General features: G+C 39.3%; 1 protein-coding gene across 2 annotated transcripts; it reads right to left on the minus strand.

Annotated features, from left to right (window-relative positions):
• Positions 1-1600: 1600 nt before the first annotated feature.
• Positions 1601-18336, minus strand: LOC117431551 (calnexin-like). 2 transcript variants are annotated; one of them, XM_034052571.3, is made up of 15 exons: positions 18237-18336; positions 13230-13406; positions 12874-12947; positions 12601-12659; positions 12013-12154; positions 11702-11783; positions 11167-11359; positions 10206-10395; positions 9517-9630; positions 8184-8340; positions 7361-7576; positions 6739-6858; positions 6102-6255; positions 5617-5729; positions 1601-4915 (listed from the first exon to the last, which is right to left on the minus strand). In XM_034052571.3, exons 2-15 carry the CDS (start codon positions 13401-13403, stop codon positions 4856-4858), a joined length of 1848 nt encoding a protein of 615 aa, XP_033908462.3. In that variant the 5' UTR covers positions 13404-13406; positions 18237-18336; the 3' UTR covers positions 1601-4855. The 2 variants fall into 2 exon arrangements, with proteins under 2 accessions (XP_033908462.3, XP_058852142.1); XM_058996159.1 differs by having other exon boundaries at positions 6093-6255.
• Between the last annotated feature and the right edge of the window lie 1083 nt (positions 18337-19419).

A 19419-nucleotide genomic window follows, 5' to 3' on the forward strand; every position in this document is an offset into this window, starting at 1 on the left:
TGTAGGAAGATAAGATGGACTCACTTGGTGGCTGATTAATTGCCATTAACTTAAAACTGCAGTATTTCACAATCATGCTCAGTACACGTGGGAATGCTTTCTACATTCACAAAACCATTGTTGACTTACCAGTTTGTTTATATCAGCTGCAGTTGTTTCAGCTGAAGCCCCATACTGGTGGCTTGCATGGACCTCTTGCAGTCGCTCCCCTACTTGTAATACCACAACCACAGATGTGTTTAATAGACATTAACACAAAGGATATTGTAAAATTCTCATTTTCACAACCAGAACATTTATTTTAAAAAACTACATTTAAGTGTTCAGATTATTTTTTTTTTTTACAAGACAAGGTATACATTTTAAAATGAAAATGTATGCATATTCCTGTTATAGCTGGTTTTTGAAAAGGTAGGGCCTGCTGTTTAAAAAAAAAAAAAAAAAATCTATAGGTTTACTTTTGACTAGAATCCTGTGTTAAAAGGAAACACATGTTAAATATATTAAATATATGTTTACTTTGTGCAGATACTAAAATATTACATTACCTTAATAAATATATATTTTTAAGTTCAAATCTTTGCAGCTGTGACCATGCCGTGAAATTGTCTATTTTTAGCCGTGACTGTTGTGAATCTTACATATTCTTACCGTGACAAAATCACATCCCGAGATTTATTTCTAGCAGACAGCCTAAAAAAACCTTTTCAAATGCCAGCACTGTAGTATACTATTTAGGAGGGTTTTTTTCTAATGTGAAGTTCATTGTAGCACTTTATAAAGGAGAAAAACACTAACAAGATGACAAGGCAAAATGCTTTTTTGAAATGGCATGCGGCTGTAATAGCAGCAAAATATCACAATGAACCCTTTGTTTTACTTGACTCAAGCTGGGCAGGGACATTGTAACGGAATAAAACAGATCAGTACTTGGACTTGGCCTTGTTGATCTTCAGCGGTGCCCTCCGCTGACCCTGCCTTTATATAAAAATCAATTATATAATCCAGATCTGTTCTGTAACACAGCAGAACAACTGTTTGTCTGCTTAAATTAGATCTTTGGACAAGGGTTATCATTACAAATCACTAATATACTATACAGTGTGCAACCTATTTTCATAATCCTTCTAGACTATGAAGATACATGTACCTATATACAGTACTGTGTACTTCAATTAGTTTGCATGAACCATCGACCTTTGCAAGTGTTCAATCATCAAGCATTATAGCAGAAGGCATTGAATATGGTTTTCCTTGCTAGACTCATAATCAGACCACTAAGATCTGAGGACAGCTTGTCGCACCAGCCCTCTCTTGTAAGATTTGAGGACAGCTTGTCGCACCAGTCCACTCTTGTAAGATTTGAGGACAGCTAGTCGCACCAGCCCTCTCTTGTAAGTTGATTCTCCTATGGTGAAAGTGGAGTACTTTTTTTTATCTGCAGTACTAAACACATTGATGTGATATTTTATGTCACATTTATATTTTATGTACAATACTGTACATTTATTATTGTAAACTAAATTGGAAAGACAGTAAACTTTAACAAGCAAACCCACAACTACCAAACCAAATTGTTATGGAATTGACAAAGAAAACATCAGGTTATCAGTATTTTTATTTTTCAATAGCAAGTACATCTCATCTTTCTATTTATAAATGATAGCATTTGAAGTTTCTTACTCTCTGTTATGATTTGGACATTACCTTTCTTCAGTGAGAAATTCAATTATTAAAACTTTTCTTTCGTCCCCACTCTTAAAATTGAATTTCAGATATCAAGAAATGTAATAGCTGACAAAGTTTCATTTTAAATATGCTGAACTGATATCAAGAACAATACTTTTTGTTTTCAACATCATCAATGTAGTTGTTAATGTTAAAAAACAGCATTGCAAAATGTTTCTATTGTTCTACTCTGTGCATGATTAAAGGTTCTGTAGGGTCCAGTATGCTACTGGTAAGGTACTCTGCAGGGCCCACGTCCATACAAAAACTCACCATAACTATACGAGATTGACAGGCAAGCCACTCAAATTACAGGGAATAGTACATGTGGGAAGATCTGTGGTTAGTAGGGAGTTCTAAGGAAAAGCAAATCCAGATCTGTTATCCCAGATTAGACAAGGTTGGGAGAAAATCAGCTAGTGCCCCCAATTCAAAACTATTTGAGGCATTGTATACTGGTTTACCAGGGATATTCATTTTCCACAGACACAATATTAATGTAGGATGGGGAAAGAACCCAGACAATGTTGACTAAGCCTATTGTCTAAAAGGAATACTCTGTGGAAGATGAAGTCTGTCCAAAGGGTTGGCAAGAAAACCCTACTTGGTTAGAAAAGTAAATATATTCAAAAGGATAAAGGGGGGAAATGCTACAGGGACCAGAGCAAGAGCCTCTTGTCCCTTAGCTCTCTGGAGCATAATTTAGCAGTCTTCCACCTCTGCATATCAAACAGGCTCCTTCTGTAGCAACAGCCAAATAGACCCGAGGGAAAATAAATATCTATATTGTTCCCCAACCTGCCACATGATTTAAAAATAGCTTATCTGGACAAAATCTGATGTCATTATATTTGTTTATATTATCTGCACTTCTTATTTAAGAATTTTCTCAAACTGTGTACATTTCTTCTCCCCCATTCCATTCATAATTACAGAATTACCTTAAAAATGAATGTATGTTAAAAAGATGTTTAACACACCCAAGGCAAAAATCTATCACAAGTAAATACTGTACTTCGGTGTTGTAGGGTTAGGAAGGCTGGAACCAGCACACTAATGTTGTTTATATGGGCATCAATCACCAAACTAACTGCATCTTCCAGCAGATTTTCAGGTACAGCCAAGTACAAATTAATCACATAACAAATACTCCTCAAAGTTACTTCAAAGTGCCTATTCTTAAGTCTTGGGGTTAGAGCTCAAAGGGCTTCTGATTCCACTGGCCAGGATGTTGTACACAGTGCAACTTAATTCATTAGTAACTTTAAAAAAATATATACATTCTAGTCGTCTACAGAGGAGTTGCAGTGTAACTAGTAATAGCATCATCAATTATTTTGTACGTTTACTGTGAAGTAGTTCTAGATGGTGTTGGCGAAGTGCCGGCTGAATTGTATTCATTTAAAATGGGCAAGCCATAGATTTAACATGATTTCTGCTAACCCAAGGTGAAATACATGTACATACAGTATATGGGGCTGGATTAAACAGAATTATAGTACTACCAACAGACATGTTAGTGATGCTATATTTATCGTTGCTATATAACATTGCCAATAAGTACAGCCATGCCTGTTCTTATTGGAGCAATCTCATGGAAGAGCGGTATTATTTGCACCATTAAGGCAAGGAAGATTAAACAGATTTATTTTATTTGAGATTTAAACCATCCAAACGTTACCATTGCTGCACTGGAATATATTTAGAGAGGTTAAATTTAGTGTATTTAAAACGTGTTTCAATGACGTGTGATGCTAGGACTATTTTAATAAGCAAGAAACAAAATGACAGATGAAGCTGGATAGACACGGGTGACACTGTCGCAGTTTAGTCACACCCATTCAATAATACACTGGTGTGGAAAGTTCCCAAACCGAGTCACAACATCAGCCCTTTGGTTTATTGCTCCCTGTCCTCCCTTCAATTTTAAATACACAAATCAGCAATGATCGTCCTTGAGGTATATTTCTTTAGCATGGTTTTCTACAGGGAGATTCTGCTGTGCCTTTATATCCTAGGAGTGTCAAACCAAAACAGAACCCATTTCTTAGTCTTTTTGTTTTCTTTGAAAGATGCATATCAGGAAACTGTCGTTTTACATTAAAACAATTTTAGAATGTGTGTTAAAGAATTAAAAAAAAAAAAATTAAAACAAATGTTGAAACTACTATTAAAGTAACAATATATAAAACCCCCCTTTTTCACATTACATTCAAGAACTCATTCATCAATCCTGGCATTCAACTCCTCTTTTACAATAAGGCAGCTTTCTCTAACCTGAGAGCAGGGGGAGGAGCAATTGGACTAAGCAACAGAGAAAAGAACATATCAAAAACAAATGTTAATTTAAGGATTGCAAAAAAGTGAAATTTCAGCTTTTGGATCTTGAGCTATTAACAGGAAATAAGTTAATGTGCTCAACCAAACCCTCCAGAGAACACTACTCCCAGAAGAAAGCCTACCAATTAAAATTAAGTAAGGTTTGTCCCTTTTCAGATGATTTTTTTTTATGTGTATCACTGTAAATACAAATGAGCTATGTAAACCGTGATATTCAATTCAAGTTTCCACCCACAAGCTTATAATGTTAAAGCCCTTGCTTTAACAGGAATGTTTCAAAATATGCAAGTTTAACCTGTGCCATGTACCTCTTGTTGCTTTATTTGGATTTGAAACCATTATCTTTTGGCTAAATAAAAACATGCCACACTGCCTCCTACACATAGGTGAAACAAGCAAAGCACAGTAGAAGCATAACAGTTGCCAGTGGCTCCTGCTAATTCAAACCCAGCATGACATTCTTCCACAGGGTACTGCTCGTTTTGGAGAGGGTAATGGAGCTGGAGGTGCCTGGTGTTATCTGTCTTTTGCTTGAGTAATAAAGATTTATTGGGGCGGGGGGGGGGGTGTCCCCAAGGATAGTTTCTGCTGCATTAAAATGAATGGTTTTTATCTAGTATTCTTTTTATAAAGCCAGTCTCTATTCTATTTAGAATCATGATGTCCATAGTTTCTGGTCATGATTGTTTCCTTTTTTTGTGGTGATGGTTGTTACTGCTGCAGTGAAATAGTCCAGAAGATGTTGCAAATTGAAGACTGCCAGACTGCTACTTGAGGTGGCTGTAGTTTAGTCTTTTCTCTGCTTTCTGTTTCTAGGGGATCTTCGTAAGACATCGTCGTCTTTTATCTAAAGAAATATAAAAAAAAGAGGAGATGGAAATTCAACAAAGAGACAATGAGACACTGGGCCATTCTGCTTGATTCCACACAGGCTGTACCGAAATGCCATTTCAAATGCTTTTACAATCCTCCTCCTCCTCCTCCTTCAACCCGCAGCTGTTGCTCACCATGGCTGCCTGGGCAGTTCAGCAATCAAATAGAAATGAGCACGTCACAACGTTCACACTCCACTGGCTGCCAGTCCTACTGCAAATCCATTTTTAAAAAGAAATGCAGTGAACTGTAACAATTCCATAACCTGCCTGTGCATCTGTCTCTTGTGACAGATGAGGGTTTATTAAATTATATTAAAATGTTCTTATCAAGGTTCCCGAGGTAACCATATTAAAAAAGCTTCAGGTATTATTATTATTTTTTTTTAAAATAGCTTTCTATTTATATCCGTGTACAAAATTGTTTGAATGACACAAGCTTTGCCTTATCACGCAGCAGTGACCACTGAAAACAAGCCGTCGTTCTCATTTCTTCCTTTCTTTATTCACACACACCAAAAGCTTACAGTAACCGAGACAACTTATAAAATAATAACCACAGGCCCATTTACAAACAGGCACCAAAAGGGGACTTCTTAACTACAGTCAAGCAGAAAAACAGCTTGCCTCTTTGTAAATTCTTTGTATAAGCCCTTTCAATTCCACATCTCTTTACCTCGTCCGTTTTGTTAGCAGCATCATCATTTTCTTCATCCTCTTCCTCCCCCTTGTCCTGGCTTTTGTTCGCAGGACTGTCCTCACCGTCACTTGTCTGCTTCTCTTCAGGAGCTGGGAGATGAGGATAAGTTTAACCACATATTCATACAAGGCTTTCATATCGAGGAAGAGAAGATATGTTACAGCAGCTCCATTCTTAGAACGCGTAAAAAGAAGTACCATATAAACCCTGTGGACAAGAAAACGGAGTTCATAAAAAATGAATGAATGCTATTTGGTACTTCTTTAAAGTCAGGCTAAGGATAGCAGAAGAATACTTAAAATCAAATCCCTAGACCCAGTGTAGGTATTTCTACAAACTGGAGGTGGGTATTACAAAATGTAAAAAACTGGATACAGAAGTTTAGGTAAACCTTTCTGGTAATTTAAACCAGGGTTTCACTTCAATATAACCAAGGAGAATGGGTTACATACAGTTCTTACCTGGCTTCTCCTCGTCTGCCTCCGCCTCCGCCTCCACCTCCTCCTCCTCCTCCTCCTCTTCCCCCTCAGTTTTCTTCTCTTTCTCCTCTGCATCATCCTTCACATCAGGCTGTGGCGCATCCGTCTTCTTGTACTTGGCATCAGATGGAGTTTTCTATAGAATTAGAGGGGAAAAAGAAAGAAGAGTATCAATAAACAGTAAAGAAGAAAGTCTCACTGACTTTCTACAGCAGCAATACATGCTGACAGCAGCGGCCAAACTGAAATTGCACAAGGGATCAGTAGGCATAATAGTTCTGACCAGTCCTGAATCAGTAAACGCATGTGTATCTTTATACATTAACTGGACATCAGAATACAGGCCACAATTGTGCCAACTGAAGGGACATGCAACTATACTACTATAATACACCCCACCACATACAGATGAAACAAGTGCAACATAGATCAATACTGAATCTACATCTCACCACAACAGAAAAAAACCCACCCTGCAAACATAACACAGTATAAAACATGTACACACTGGTCTGCATACACCACATTTAAAAAAAAATGAAATAAACATAAATAATATGCTAAAGCTGGAATATTAAGACTGGATGAATCCACCTCCCACAATCCCTGTGTCCCTCACCTTTCCAGAACAGCAGAAGACGATGATGAGGAAGACGGGCAGGGCCCCGGTGAGGACGTAGACCACCCAGAGCCAAGGACGCTCCTCCGCAGCCGTCATCATCTGACCCACCAGCCCGGGCTGCATGAAGGGACAACACAGGAGTCACACAAACTACTTTCAATTCAATTGCTATACAAGCAATTTGTTACGTCAAGATCACAAAATACATTTTCAGGATCTTGTGATCGACAACCAAAATAAAAATGTGTTCTTATCTTAACACTAAAGCATTGTTTAAAACAAAAACGGACTGATCAGATCTCCTCATCTCTAATACAACCTAGACATCTAGTGCCTAAAATCATTAGCTATATAATAAAACAAGGTTTAACATGCATCCCCTACCCTGACTAAATATAAAATTACTTAATATAAAAGAGTACTTACACAGACCGACACCTTTAATCACCATATTCTGATACACCAAAAGTAGGAATTATTTGCAGTTAACGAGTTTGTGTTCAGCAGCCCTTTGAGACCAGATACCCTCTTCATAACTCATCTCTTCAGATTTAATAACTGCAGCTGCTAGAAACTAAAGACTAATTCAGAGCAGTTCAGTTTCAAAAGGAGCTGTTACCTCAGCGGCTCCCTCAGCTGCCTGCTTCAGACCCCAGCCATCGTTAGCCCACTGCTCTGCCACGGCACGGTCCGAGCACACAATGAAGTTATCGAAGAAGATGTCAGAGGTCATGGACCAGAGCTCCAGGCCCACGGCACTGAACGGGGTCATGCGGAAGGGATGCAGGTCCTCAAAGAAATCAGGGTTTGGGATCTTCCTTGGCTTCCACACTCCCTGCAGAGGAAGAGGCAATGGTTTTATTGGCAGCGTTGCATTTGGCTTCCTGGTGGTTTTTAAATGTCTTAATATTCCACACGAAATGACATTGCTAGCAGTAATATCTCTAAAACATGGTATGGTCATGATTAGCAAGCAAAAAAAAAAACATACGAGAATCACTTTAATCTTACATTGTACAGCTCAGGCAAAAAAATTTGCATCACCCTATAGAACTAATTTTGCTTCGTAAAGTCGAATGAAACTGCTGAATAATGTTAACATATTGAATTGCATACTGCTTTGTAGTTTTCCATATACTTAACTGACAAATTGATCAATTTTACATTTCAAAATCTAACATGAAATACTGTACTTCTATTATGGCTTCTGGTAGACTTTTGCGAGAACATTTTCTTTGACTACATGATGTTAAATAAACAATCAGTTTTGTCCATATCATTTCTTTTTATTTTATTTCTTTTATTAATGGAATGAATGTCTCAATCCTAAAATTCTAGGTGATGCAAAACTGTTGCTGAATACCAGCAGTTATATCGGTACTAGTCAAAGACTGCAGCTGAACCTTTGCTTGTCATTTCAGGAACTGTAAAGGCTCTATTACCTGGTAGTTGGGGTTGTCCATCATTGGTGCCGTCCACTTGCCCTTGTAGTCGGGGTTGTCGATCATGGGACGCTCCCAGGTTCCACAGCCTGGCGCTGCCTCACATTTAGGGTTGGCAATCTGGGGGGCTTCCCACTCTCCATCCATCTCTTCATCCCTGCGAGAGGAAAACAGAAACAGAGCTGCAGTGAAATCACCTGTACAAAAGTGAAGCGTTTAATAAGGGTATTAAATAATAAATACACCTTCTGGATCTTTAACATTAACCCTTTGCGGTCCATTGTCGGACTGGGTCCGACATTGCAATTATTCCTCACAGGTCCTTTGTCGGACTGGGTCCGACATCATTATAGCAACGCAATAAACGGGTGTTTAGTCGTTTTTTCTCCGGAAAAAGCCGAGAAAACCATTCAATTGCCGAGTGGGAGCGACAGGAGCCGAGACAAGTCAAAAAAAAAAAAAAAAAAAAAGGCGTATCTCATGAATAGTCATACATGGTATCAGGTATCAGATAACGGGGCAGTCATAGTAAACAAGCTGGCTGAGTGCGTCAGCGCACAGAGACTATCATGGACATTTGCAGAGCTTTTTTCAGATGTTATAGTAATAAAATAATGACTTGGATCGCATTATTGAGGAGTTTGGTGATAAAACGAGTGATCCGGAGAGGATCGATCGGTATGTACGACTATTATTATTATTATTTATTTCTTACATAGGTGAACGCTATAGCAAATGAAAGGGTGGGGCGGGGCTGGAGATGCCTAGTGAGTGCTTTGTTGATATGCAGGGCCATTTAAACCCGTTTGACTGTGAAAAAAAATACTTTTAAACAGTGCGTATAAAATTAACTGCGCGTGTGAAAATTAATTAGACCTGGCATGCCTGACACGCAATTAATAAATGGACTGCAAAGGGTTAAAACAGAACGACATAGAGCTTGCGCATTTGATTCTTGTTTTATCCAAGCTGGGGCGATTAACTAGGTATATACAAATATATCTTAATCACATGAACAGGCCAACTTCTTCAGAATTTTAATTGGTTCTCGTGTATTCGTAAAGTTAATTAGAGTGCACCAAGCCTAGCACTGTACATTTTAAATGACGTAAAACAAGTATATTGAAATCAGTGTACACAAGCAGACACCACATCATAATGACGAGTGCTGAAATAACCTTGGCTAGAAAGTGAAAAACATTTGAGTAGTCCTGCAATAACTGGTGAACAGAAGATGCGAGCATCACACTGAAAAAACACTGCCAAGAACCTATGCCTCCAGCACTGGTATTTGAACAGCGTTGTAAAACTGAATAAGAAAGCCAGTATTTACCAGTCCTCGGGCTTGAGCGCGTCAGGGTCAGAAACATATTCAGACTCCTCATCCAGCCAGCCCTCTGGTTTGACAGCACTCTCGTCAGGGATCTTCGCTGGGGCATCTTCATCCCTTCAGGAGAAGAGAACAGAGAACAGTGAGTAAACTGGAACCAGACCTGCATACGTTCTGCACACCAATGGCTAACATGATTATGCACACACACACACTAAGCAATTTCTAGTAACACAAATCACCATCCACAATCACTGCAGCAGGATCCATACAATATATATGCTTTTTAATTGAACTAAGAGTAATACAACACCAATAAAGTATCTTTACTATATTTTATAAAATAAATTAAGAGTAGTACAACACCAAAAATCCACCCTCTTTTGAGCACGGACTGCAGATATTTGTTTGCCGCTATCGACAGGACATCTTGCCGAGCCACAATAATGCACTCTTTGATATATATTCATTCTGGCCAGTGTCAAAAGAAAGGTTACTTCCACTTTAGAAATTCAACATGAATGAAGACATTTGCAAAAAATATTACCCCCCCCATTTTATGTGTTTACTGCAGTCAGTATACATTGCATACTGGAAAAAGATGCATTTCTGCAATTCATACATGCTGCCTAGCAGCGTTCCCAAATCTCCAAGCTGTTCCTCAAACACCTCCCCTTCAGCAGGATACCCACCAGTCCTCAGGTTTGACGGCGTCAGGATCCTGGATCTTGGGCCTCTCGTCCCAGTCTTCAGGCTTCTGGTCATCAGGGTCTTCAATCTCTGGCAGGGGGTTCACAGCAGGGCTCATATCGCTCAGCAGGTTCCCACTGTTGATCACTGTCTGGTCAACCAGGATCTCAAAACTGTTGTCAGGGTTCAAGACTAGAAAGAGAGGGGGAAACATACACGTAAGGAATGACAAAACACACATTTGAGAATCTGGTCTATAAACAGATGAGAGCTCTCTTTAAAAGGATATTTTAATTCCAAGTGTCTGATACAGTAGAACCCGTCATATTTGATTTAATTGGTTCCATGAGTCCATCAGATATGTCAATATCTAATCTCAGACGGAGTGGTTTATTAACGTCAGGGGATTATAAATTAACAATGTCAGGTACAACAGTGTGTCTGAAAACAAAGTACGGGACTGCACGTATACTATACAAAGAAAATCAGTGAAAGCAAAAAAAACATTGTTTCAGCGTTAACGGTACAGTAATTCTACTAATCCTTTGCTTTCTTTTATTTAGCATGGTTAAACTGGGCAGTTACGTAAAGTAATAGCATATTAAAAAAGTGAAACTGCATTCCCAAAGGTCTTTTTTTTATCTGCAACTGAATCCATTCTGTTCTTTGAAGAGCTGAATTTCCAGCTTTAAAACCATTCTAAAAAGTGCACCGATTCCATCACTAGTTTCCATCACTACCGTTCAGTTGGTGGCAGCATGTGTAAATGACACCTGTCCATCAGTTAAGAGGGTATCGTATCTTACAGGATAAGAGAACAGGTTCAGCTGTACATTAAACTGTTGTACTACTTGTATATTGTATATACACAAAGATCTCCATAATAGGAACAACATCTATACACAGAGTATTGATTAGATCCAGGGGAAAAGCAAAAGCACATTCTGAAAGCATGTCACATACCCAAGGTGTAGAGGTGGGTTTTCTTGTCGCTGTAGTACGTCCGGAGGTCAGTTTCTGACTTCTTGGCGTGCTTTTCCTCGTACTCTCCTGTTTTGGGGTTCTTGTGTCGGAAGATGAAGTGCAGTTTGTAATCCTCACCACACTTGTCAGGGCCAAACATAATGGTGTATGAAGTCTTATCCACAAACTGATCCTACAAAAAATAATAGACTAATGCTATTTTCACCAGAAAAAACAAACAAACAAACAAACCACATGCAATAATGAAGTCAAGCCTGCCAAAACATGACTTAACATGTATGCATATCCACCAAGCTCACCCGTCATTTAAGATTGATTTGTTAGAAAGAACACAAAATATAACAAATAACTTCACTCAATACTAAATTAAATAAATGTGATTGCAAAGTAGTTTTGTTCCGTAAACTGCTCCAAAACGCACAAGCTCTTGTAAAATGTTTATGGTTTTGTTTTATTATTTCAGAGGCAGACAGGCTATGAATGATGTCAGATCAACAGGGATTACAGAACTAACCAGGTCCAGGTCTGGGGTCTTGGAGAGAAGTTTCACATAGGCACCACCACAGTCAATCCCATTCTGGAAATTCACCTCATATCTAAAAATAAAAAATAATAATAAAATGCCACTGCTTACCATAATCAGTTTCAACAGGCTGGCCAACATTTACTCAATGCATTATCTTATAACTGGGCCAATGACAGCCAACCAACCTGCAAAAACAGACTTGGTTTTAAAAGATCAGGATATCTTAGTTCCAAATCTCAGAGCTCATCAACAGCAAATATCCAACATTAAAAAAAGAAATGACTGAGATTGGCACTTACTGAATGATGAGAGGCTTGGTGTCAAAGACAAAAGGCCTCTTCAGTTTGCCAGAGATGGCGTGGTGCTTGGCCCGAGACTTCAGAACCAGACCTTTATCCCCTGGAAGTCTGGAGCTCTTCATTTCTTCCACAGCCCACTGTCCTATGAAAGAATCAGAAAGGGCAGATTTTCAATGTCACATTTAACTCATCTGTTCCCTGAAGTAGTAAGCCATTCTCTTTAACAGGATTGTTTTAAAAACAAGGTTGAGACTACTGATGAGCATTATGGTTCAAGACGAGATGGGTTATCAATGCTAGAAACCAATTGGCACAGCGGGGTCTCATGCTCTTAACAGGCTATCAGGAAGGCTAACTGGATGGCTACAAGAGGCTTCCCATGTGTGTGTGTGTTTACACAGTGGCTGCTAATGGAAATACAAAGCACTTCAGTCTAGAGACAAAACACTGATCTTCCTATTTGAAAAAAAATGGCCTTAATTAAGGCAAAAAGACATTTTATTTATTGTGCAGGAAAGTGTACATTCAAGTATTATAGGCTCTTGATGCAATTTGTTGTCCAATGTGCTTCATATCAGATAAGCTTACCATCATACTTTGCGATCTCCTCGTCAGCGTCCTCCTTCTTAGCTTTTGACACAACCCATCTGAAATGAAGGGTTGTAGCAAGTTTTTTTACTTTCAAAGATTGAACAAAATCTCCAGCACATTTGTCTATACACTGCAACACAAGTTTAACAAATCTGGGCAAAGGACCACAGAAGGAACTGCCTGGCAGCATCCCTGAAGAAATCCTGTCACCTACACCCTTTGTACTGTGTTAAGTTCAATTTGTTCTTATTTTAAAATATATAGACTTACCCGTCCAGTGTTCCTTTATCGAAGGACTCGGCAAAGTACACATCCCCTGTTGGTACTGGAGGCTTATAGGTAACCTTGAGTAGGGGGAGATAGAGACAGAGACAGAAAAACATATGAAAATAAAAACAAAAAAAGAAATCAACATGGACCATCTCTGTGTCTATCCCAAAGCTTGTCTTCAGATTTTATTTTCCTTTTCATTCCACTGCTTTCATATGTATACATGTACTTTGCATTGTCTAGACATTGACTCACCATTCTTCCTGTCAAGGAGGGTAAATAATAATAAACCACCCCCCAGTTAGGGTGTCATTTTGAGGCACAATCTCCATCCTCCCTTTCCCACAGTGACTCACCCTGGGAGGGGGAGGGGAGCTGGGGGCGGCATCTTCACTCTCCACTGCTGCCTCATCTGCATCCCCCACCTCATCCTCCACATCGATGTCCACATCATCTCCTTCCTCCTGAGCCAGGGTAGCACTCCAACTCAGGCCCAGCAACAGGACACACAGCATCCACTTCAGTTCCATATTCTGCGGGGGAGAGGAATTGAGAACGCATTGGAGGATCAAACCCGGAGCTGATAGACAACACTGCAAGCAGTTTGGCTTGTCACAAAGTCACAGCAGATGTGTTAAGTCTCTTCTTGGCATCCCACTCGTCTACCCGGTCCCAATGCATAACACTGTTTGGGTAGCTGCGATTATCAAAGTCCAACCCCTCTTCTCCTCACCCGCACACAAGCTAATGTATGAATGAACACAAGCCAGTGCCTCAATGAGGCTGAAGCTGTTTTGGGTGTATGCATATTATTTGGACACACTTATTATCTTGGGCACCCAGGCTCCCCAGCGCTGGTTCCCATGACAACAGTCCCTAGGACCTGCACTCTCAGCCTGTTTCTCTAATGAGATTAAAGCCCCAATGAGATTATCATCTAAAACACACAGGCCTACACCTCCCTTGGCTAGCTGTATTTACACATGGGAGGCAGGCTAGAATTGGTGGCAGGCTAAAGCCCCTTTCACACTGGCATGATCTACCCGGGTCAGAACCTACCCGGGCAGGACCCGGTGTCATGCGGGTCGGGTACGCAATTTCACACTGCTTTTGATAAAGCAGGGTTGACCTGGGTGACAGACGCAAGTACACAATGTGCGTATCAATGCCCTGGAAGCAGCTTGTTACCGACCCAGGTACGTGGTTTCACACTACGTGGGATTGTGACCCCGGTTAACCACGACCCGGGCAGGAGTGCCAGTGTGAAAGGGGCTTAATAGTATCTGCATTTGTGTTTCCAGAGGTAATGCAGCCCCCTATTTGAATAGGGATTACATAACGCTGAACACTGCGTTCAGTCGCAAATGCACAAATGGGTTTTCAGGCATGGAAAAACAATTCAATCTGAGTGAATGCTTCCAGCACGTTAAATATGTCTGGTATGCTGGAGGCTCCAACGATAACACTTGGCCATGCTGCTTTAGGCACACGGCATGCCAACAAAATTCTGGGCATGTTTAAGTGGATTGGATACAAACAAAAATGAAAGCTTAGTTACAGGTAGATCCATGACATTTGTCTTTCTATTCTATACCAATTAAAATACACTAAAAGCTTGTATTAACTTTGAATAAAGTGTTTTTAAAATCTACTATAGAAGGTACAACCTGCATTAAATGTTCATATCGATACTGTAACTTACTACAAGCCCTGCAACTTGAAAGCGAATAGTGTCTGAAAATTACATTAAAAGGTAAGGCCCCATAAATTGGCCTTCCTGCACTGGGAAAGAGTCTAGTCAAGCATAACATTGAAAAGCTGTAACGTGCAAGCCCCTTGATGAAACGTTTGTGCTGCTTCTTGTCTTGACACAGTCGAGCTGATTTATACTAGGGAGAGACATACTTTTTATTGCTAATACTGCTAAAAATACAAACGCAGTATAATCAAGATACAACAAACCCTATACATACCAATCATTGCCAGTCTCATAGTGAAAGAAACATCACACACTAAAGTATTATTTAACCATTGTATTCCATTGATTGGCGTTTAGGTACCAAACGCTAATTGCTTGCTGCATGAAGCACAATTGGCATTATTTTGAGATATGCGCATGCGTCAGCGGTTCATTGCATTTTGTCCGTGTGATTTACTTACGCTATTATTAATGCATTTTTAAAATGTGACCTTTCGGTATTATAAATGAGATGTCCTTTTGAAACATCAAAACACATCTCAGAATAAATGCAAAATTCAGCTTGACACCGTACTTAATACTTTGAGGTGTCGTGAGTCAGCATTCATACGCAGCAGCTGAAGATTCAATTACTTCCAGATTGGCTAGAAAATGAACAGCCCCGAAGTCTGTGTGCAGTGAAGTATAGAAATATTTCAGTTTTGAGGTGGCTGATGATGGAATAGTAACACAATACAACAAGACCTTGTTTTCTCCATGGATATTGTTAACCTCTCTGTTACAATTATGTTATTATATTTCTGTGTTTTGGAAGACCGATATTATCGATATCGAAATAAGTGCACGCTATCGATATACAATTTTCATATTGTTACCAACTCCTAATTTATACTGTGTGCTTTGAGCAAGACAAGTCTGAGAATGAGCACCTGTATCAGTTCAATAATGAAGCCAAGGCAACATTTATAATGACATGGAACTGAATCTAAATAAATACTGTTGCCTTTTGCTTGATTAACTGGACTTGAAGCCTAAATGATCGATTCCCTGACCCTTAATTCTACCCTTTGACTAAAACATTAATAAAATTCCAGGCTCCGTGGGAAGCACATTAGCCTCTGAGGCAGCAGGCCTAAGGTTTGAATTCTACTCTGAGATAACTTGCAGCAGCCATCCCAAGATGCACAGATGACAAATCAGTCCCATCTGCTTTGCAAACGTAAAACAAATATCAGAAGTATAAGCCCATGGGTGACAATCCTCAAAACCACAAAGCACTTAATTGGTGTCACTATCAAGCTAACCTACGCACTCAAGTGGCACATACAGACAGCAGCTCACGAGCCACCTGCCTTTAAATCAGACTTAACTGAAATCTCCAGGGAGGAATTACTAGGCTATTTAGCCACTGTTTTATTATCGGCTCTTGAAAACAAACAATCTGAACATGTCTTGGGTGTAACCTGAAATATGCCTGGGAGTATTGAAATTGCACTATAAACTATTTACAGTATGATCAACATATAAAAGTCAAGGAGCTTCCTGCTGCTGTGTGAGATCCAACCGATTTCCTCAGACATGTTAAAGGGAGGGTGCACAATCCTTTCTACTGTATTGATGACAGCCCACAACTGGCTGTATTTAAGGAATATTTTTAAAAGTACACCTGTCAACATCTCTGCCCAGTATATCATAGAAAACTACCTACAGCAGACAGTTGACTTTTGTGGTCTTCGTTTCTGTTTTGACATTTCACATTATCATATTCTTACTGCTCCACTGACCACTTTTTCTAACAGTAGTACTGTGGAGTATGTACTGAAAGAAGTTTAAACAGGAGACGTAGTTGGGGTAAAACTGTCCCACCAAACAGTCACTATGCCTGTGCAAGTGAAAGAAGTTGAAATAGCCTCCCTCTGGAGAATGCCTAGTCAAAATCAGCCACTAACACTACATTCATTGATTCACCATTCAAATTTCAACAGCTGTCAACAGCTAATGGGGGAGGGTTTGGGTTACACCCCCCCACAAACACAAAAGCAGTATAGCAAGGGGAATCTAATGATTTGTCATGGAGGTAACTAAAGTGTTTCACTGCATTGTGTTGCAAGATGCACCTCCATATTACTGTACCCCACCCCCACAACACACAAACAGATGGTTTTTAAAGTCAGTGAGAAACCCAACAAACCAGTTCCCAGAAACATAGGGTTGGCAAGTCTTGCAACTTAGGCCAAACCCTGTTTTCCATTAATTGACAGCTGTAATCGTTTGTGAGCAGTAAAACCCTTTAACAATATCATCAATTGCATCTTCGCTATATAGAATTATGTTACTGTATTTAAAATGAATCCCATTTTCATTGTGTTAGATATTAAAACCAGTACAGCACATTTGTCCCCCTCTTTAATACCTCATTTTGCAACATAAAACAATGCTAATGATTAACTGTATAACTTTATAAGTATTTATATTTCCTGTGGATTTTATTCCAATTAACATTTTAGTAGGGAATTCTGAAAATAAAAAATACTACAACAACCCGATTTAAAACTGTACACTACCGGTAGATATTTAGAAATAGGATTTATTATTTTCAAAAGAAACGGTTTATAGAGTATTTCACCAAAACCCCTGTTTGATCCCCAGCACCTGAGAGACGAACAACGGTGTGTTGTCACACTGACGAGATTAAGCCATTCATCTTTCTATGTATTAGAACGAGGAAACGCATGTCGTCACCTCAAAATGACCTCTACCAGATCTCGGTCTTTCAGTTTGTTTATAGTAATCCCATTAGGAAAACTGCTTTAACTTGCTGCCGTATCAAATCTTGGAATAATCAAACAGATACAAGACGTTAAAAAATGTTAGTCAGTAGTAGACTCCATGAATAATATTCCTTTCAACAAAGCCGGGCTATAACATTTACACTTTCACTAGTTCCGATAAGACAAGGTTTGGAAATAAACAGACAACGATGATTGGTCTTTCCCTTGGTTTTGCGACATACTATGGCGGTCGATTAAAAAATTCCTGCTTTACGGTACCAGTACTACCAAGTACTGTAGTAGTACCTCATCGGATACGCAGAGTAACAACATGTAACATTTAAAATACCAGGTCATTATTGTTTAGTTAGTCAAATAAAAGGCATCGCCTGTCCTCCTCTTTGCCTATAAGACCATGCAAGAATCGCCTTCCGTTAATACACATTACAGTAGATTACTTGTTTTTTTACACATAAGAAAAACGCTAAATTTAATGGACAGCATCAACGCTTACGCCAGTTTTGAGCAGACAGCAAGCCATACACAAACACACTACCATCCCCCATCAGCACCGCATGAAGAAAATGAATATTTTACATAGAAATCCGTTTTGTATTAAGATCCATTTTAAATTCGATCGTCTAAATATATAGCCTGTATATAGAGTGGATTTATTTCCTTACGTTTTACTGTAATACCAGTTATTACGTCAATAGCTCTTTACGCTAGCGATGTTTTTAAGAGCACAATTTCGCATACTGAATATTCCACCTTCCACAAATAATGCAAACACATATTACGCTTAATGTGCAAAGATATATCTTTTTTCCATTGTCCTCATCATTACTTTTATTTGATTCATTACTTATATATATTTTTGCCTTTTCACTCACCTCCCTTTTAGCTCAAACCACCTGGAACTGCTGCAGGGTCACGTGTGGGTTGCAATGAAGAAATCTCACGCCGTGGTTCCTCCCATAGCCTTCTCTGGTTGGCCGCAGCTGCCGAATTGACCACGCCCTCATCCAAAAATAAACTTTTGGTTGATTAATATTACTGTCACTCGCCAATAATGACCAGCCCCCCTAGCCTGCATCTCGTGGACGGCTTTGATTGGCCACGCAGATGGAGGAAGTGGTGAATGATTGGTTCTTGTGCCGGAGGGGGTACGATTTGGAAAGAGGAAGCGGGGGCGGGGACAGAAAACCCGAGAACTTTATGATATGTACCGAGGCAAAAGGTTATGCTGCAAGTGGAGGCGTCAGTTGGGAAATTAATTAAGGAATTTGTTTTATACTCTGGCCGTCCAAAAGGACACTTACTCCCCGTCTCCTCTGCTCAACCTGACTTTATTAATCTGTAGCTAACATTCATTTTCATGAAATTTCACTAACAGATAGCGTCGTGCGCTCTCTATCACAAAGGACCGTTTCTTGCGCTTTAATCGCTTCTGTGTTACTGTACACAAAACAAAGCACGATAACTAGGTTTTCTAGTAGTTTCTAACCTTAATGAGGTCAGACAGACGCCTGAGTTGAGATGAGGGTCATTTGAACAGTCTGTAAATATAGTATGAGTAATTATTTCTAGCATTTTCTTATGGGGAAATATTCAGAAGAATCTGCATTCTGAAACACATACATACATACGTTTGATAATATATACAATAGATACCATTTTTATTTTTTATTTTAAATTAAATTAAGCTCTGATTCAATGACAGGCAGAAAACAGCCTATTATAAAGAACCGTAGGTATGGTAACCAAATGAAGCATGTTCTTCTTTGCTTTGGCTTGAAAGACTGATTTATTAAGCAAACGCTGCTCACAATGACTTTCTTCCACCAGTTTTATTTTCACGTCTCACTTTAATAAGCTAAATGAGTGTTGTAGGATTGAATTGACAACCCCCCTGTTTAATGATGGTACAGCCATCAAGCTATAGGCATCAGCTGTGTTAATCTAAGAAGAAGGGATTATACGCCCTATTCACAATTTTTTTCAACACTGCAAACCTCTAAAGATGGCTAGGAAAGAAACAAAAAAAACCTTCACTCAAATTAGAAGGCTGTCTGT

The sequence above is a fragment of the Acipenser ruthenus genome, chromosome 22 (assembly GCF_902713425.1).
Source record: "Acipenser ruthenus chromosome 22, fAciRut3.2 maternal haplotype, whole genome shotgun sequence".
Classification (NCBI taxonomy): Eukaryota; Metazoa; Chordata; class Actinopteri; order Acipenseriformes; family Acipenseridae; genus Acipenser; species Acipenser ruthenus.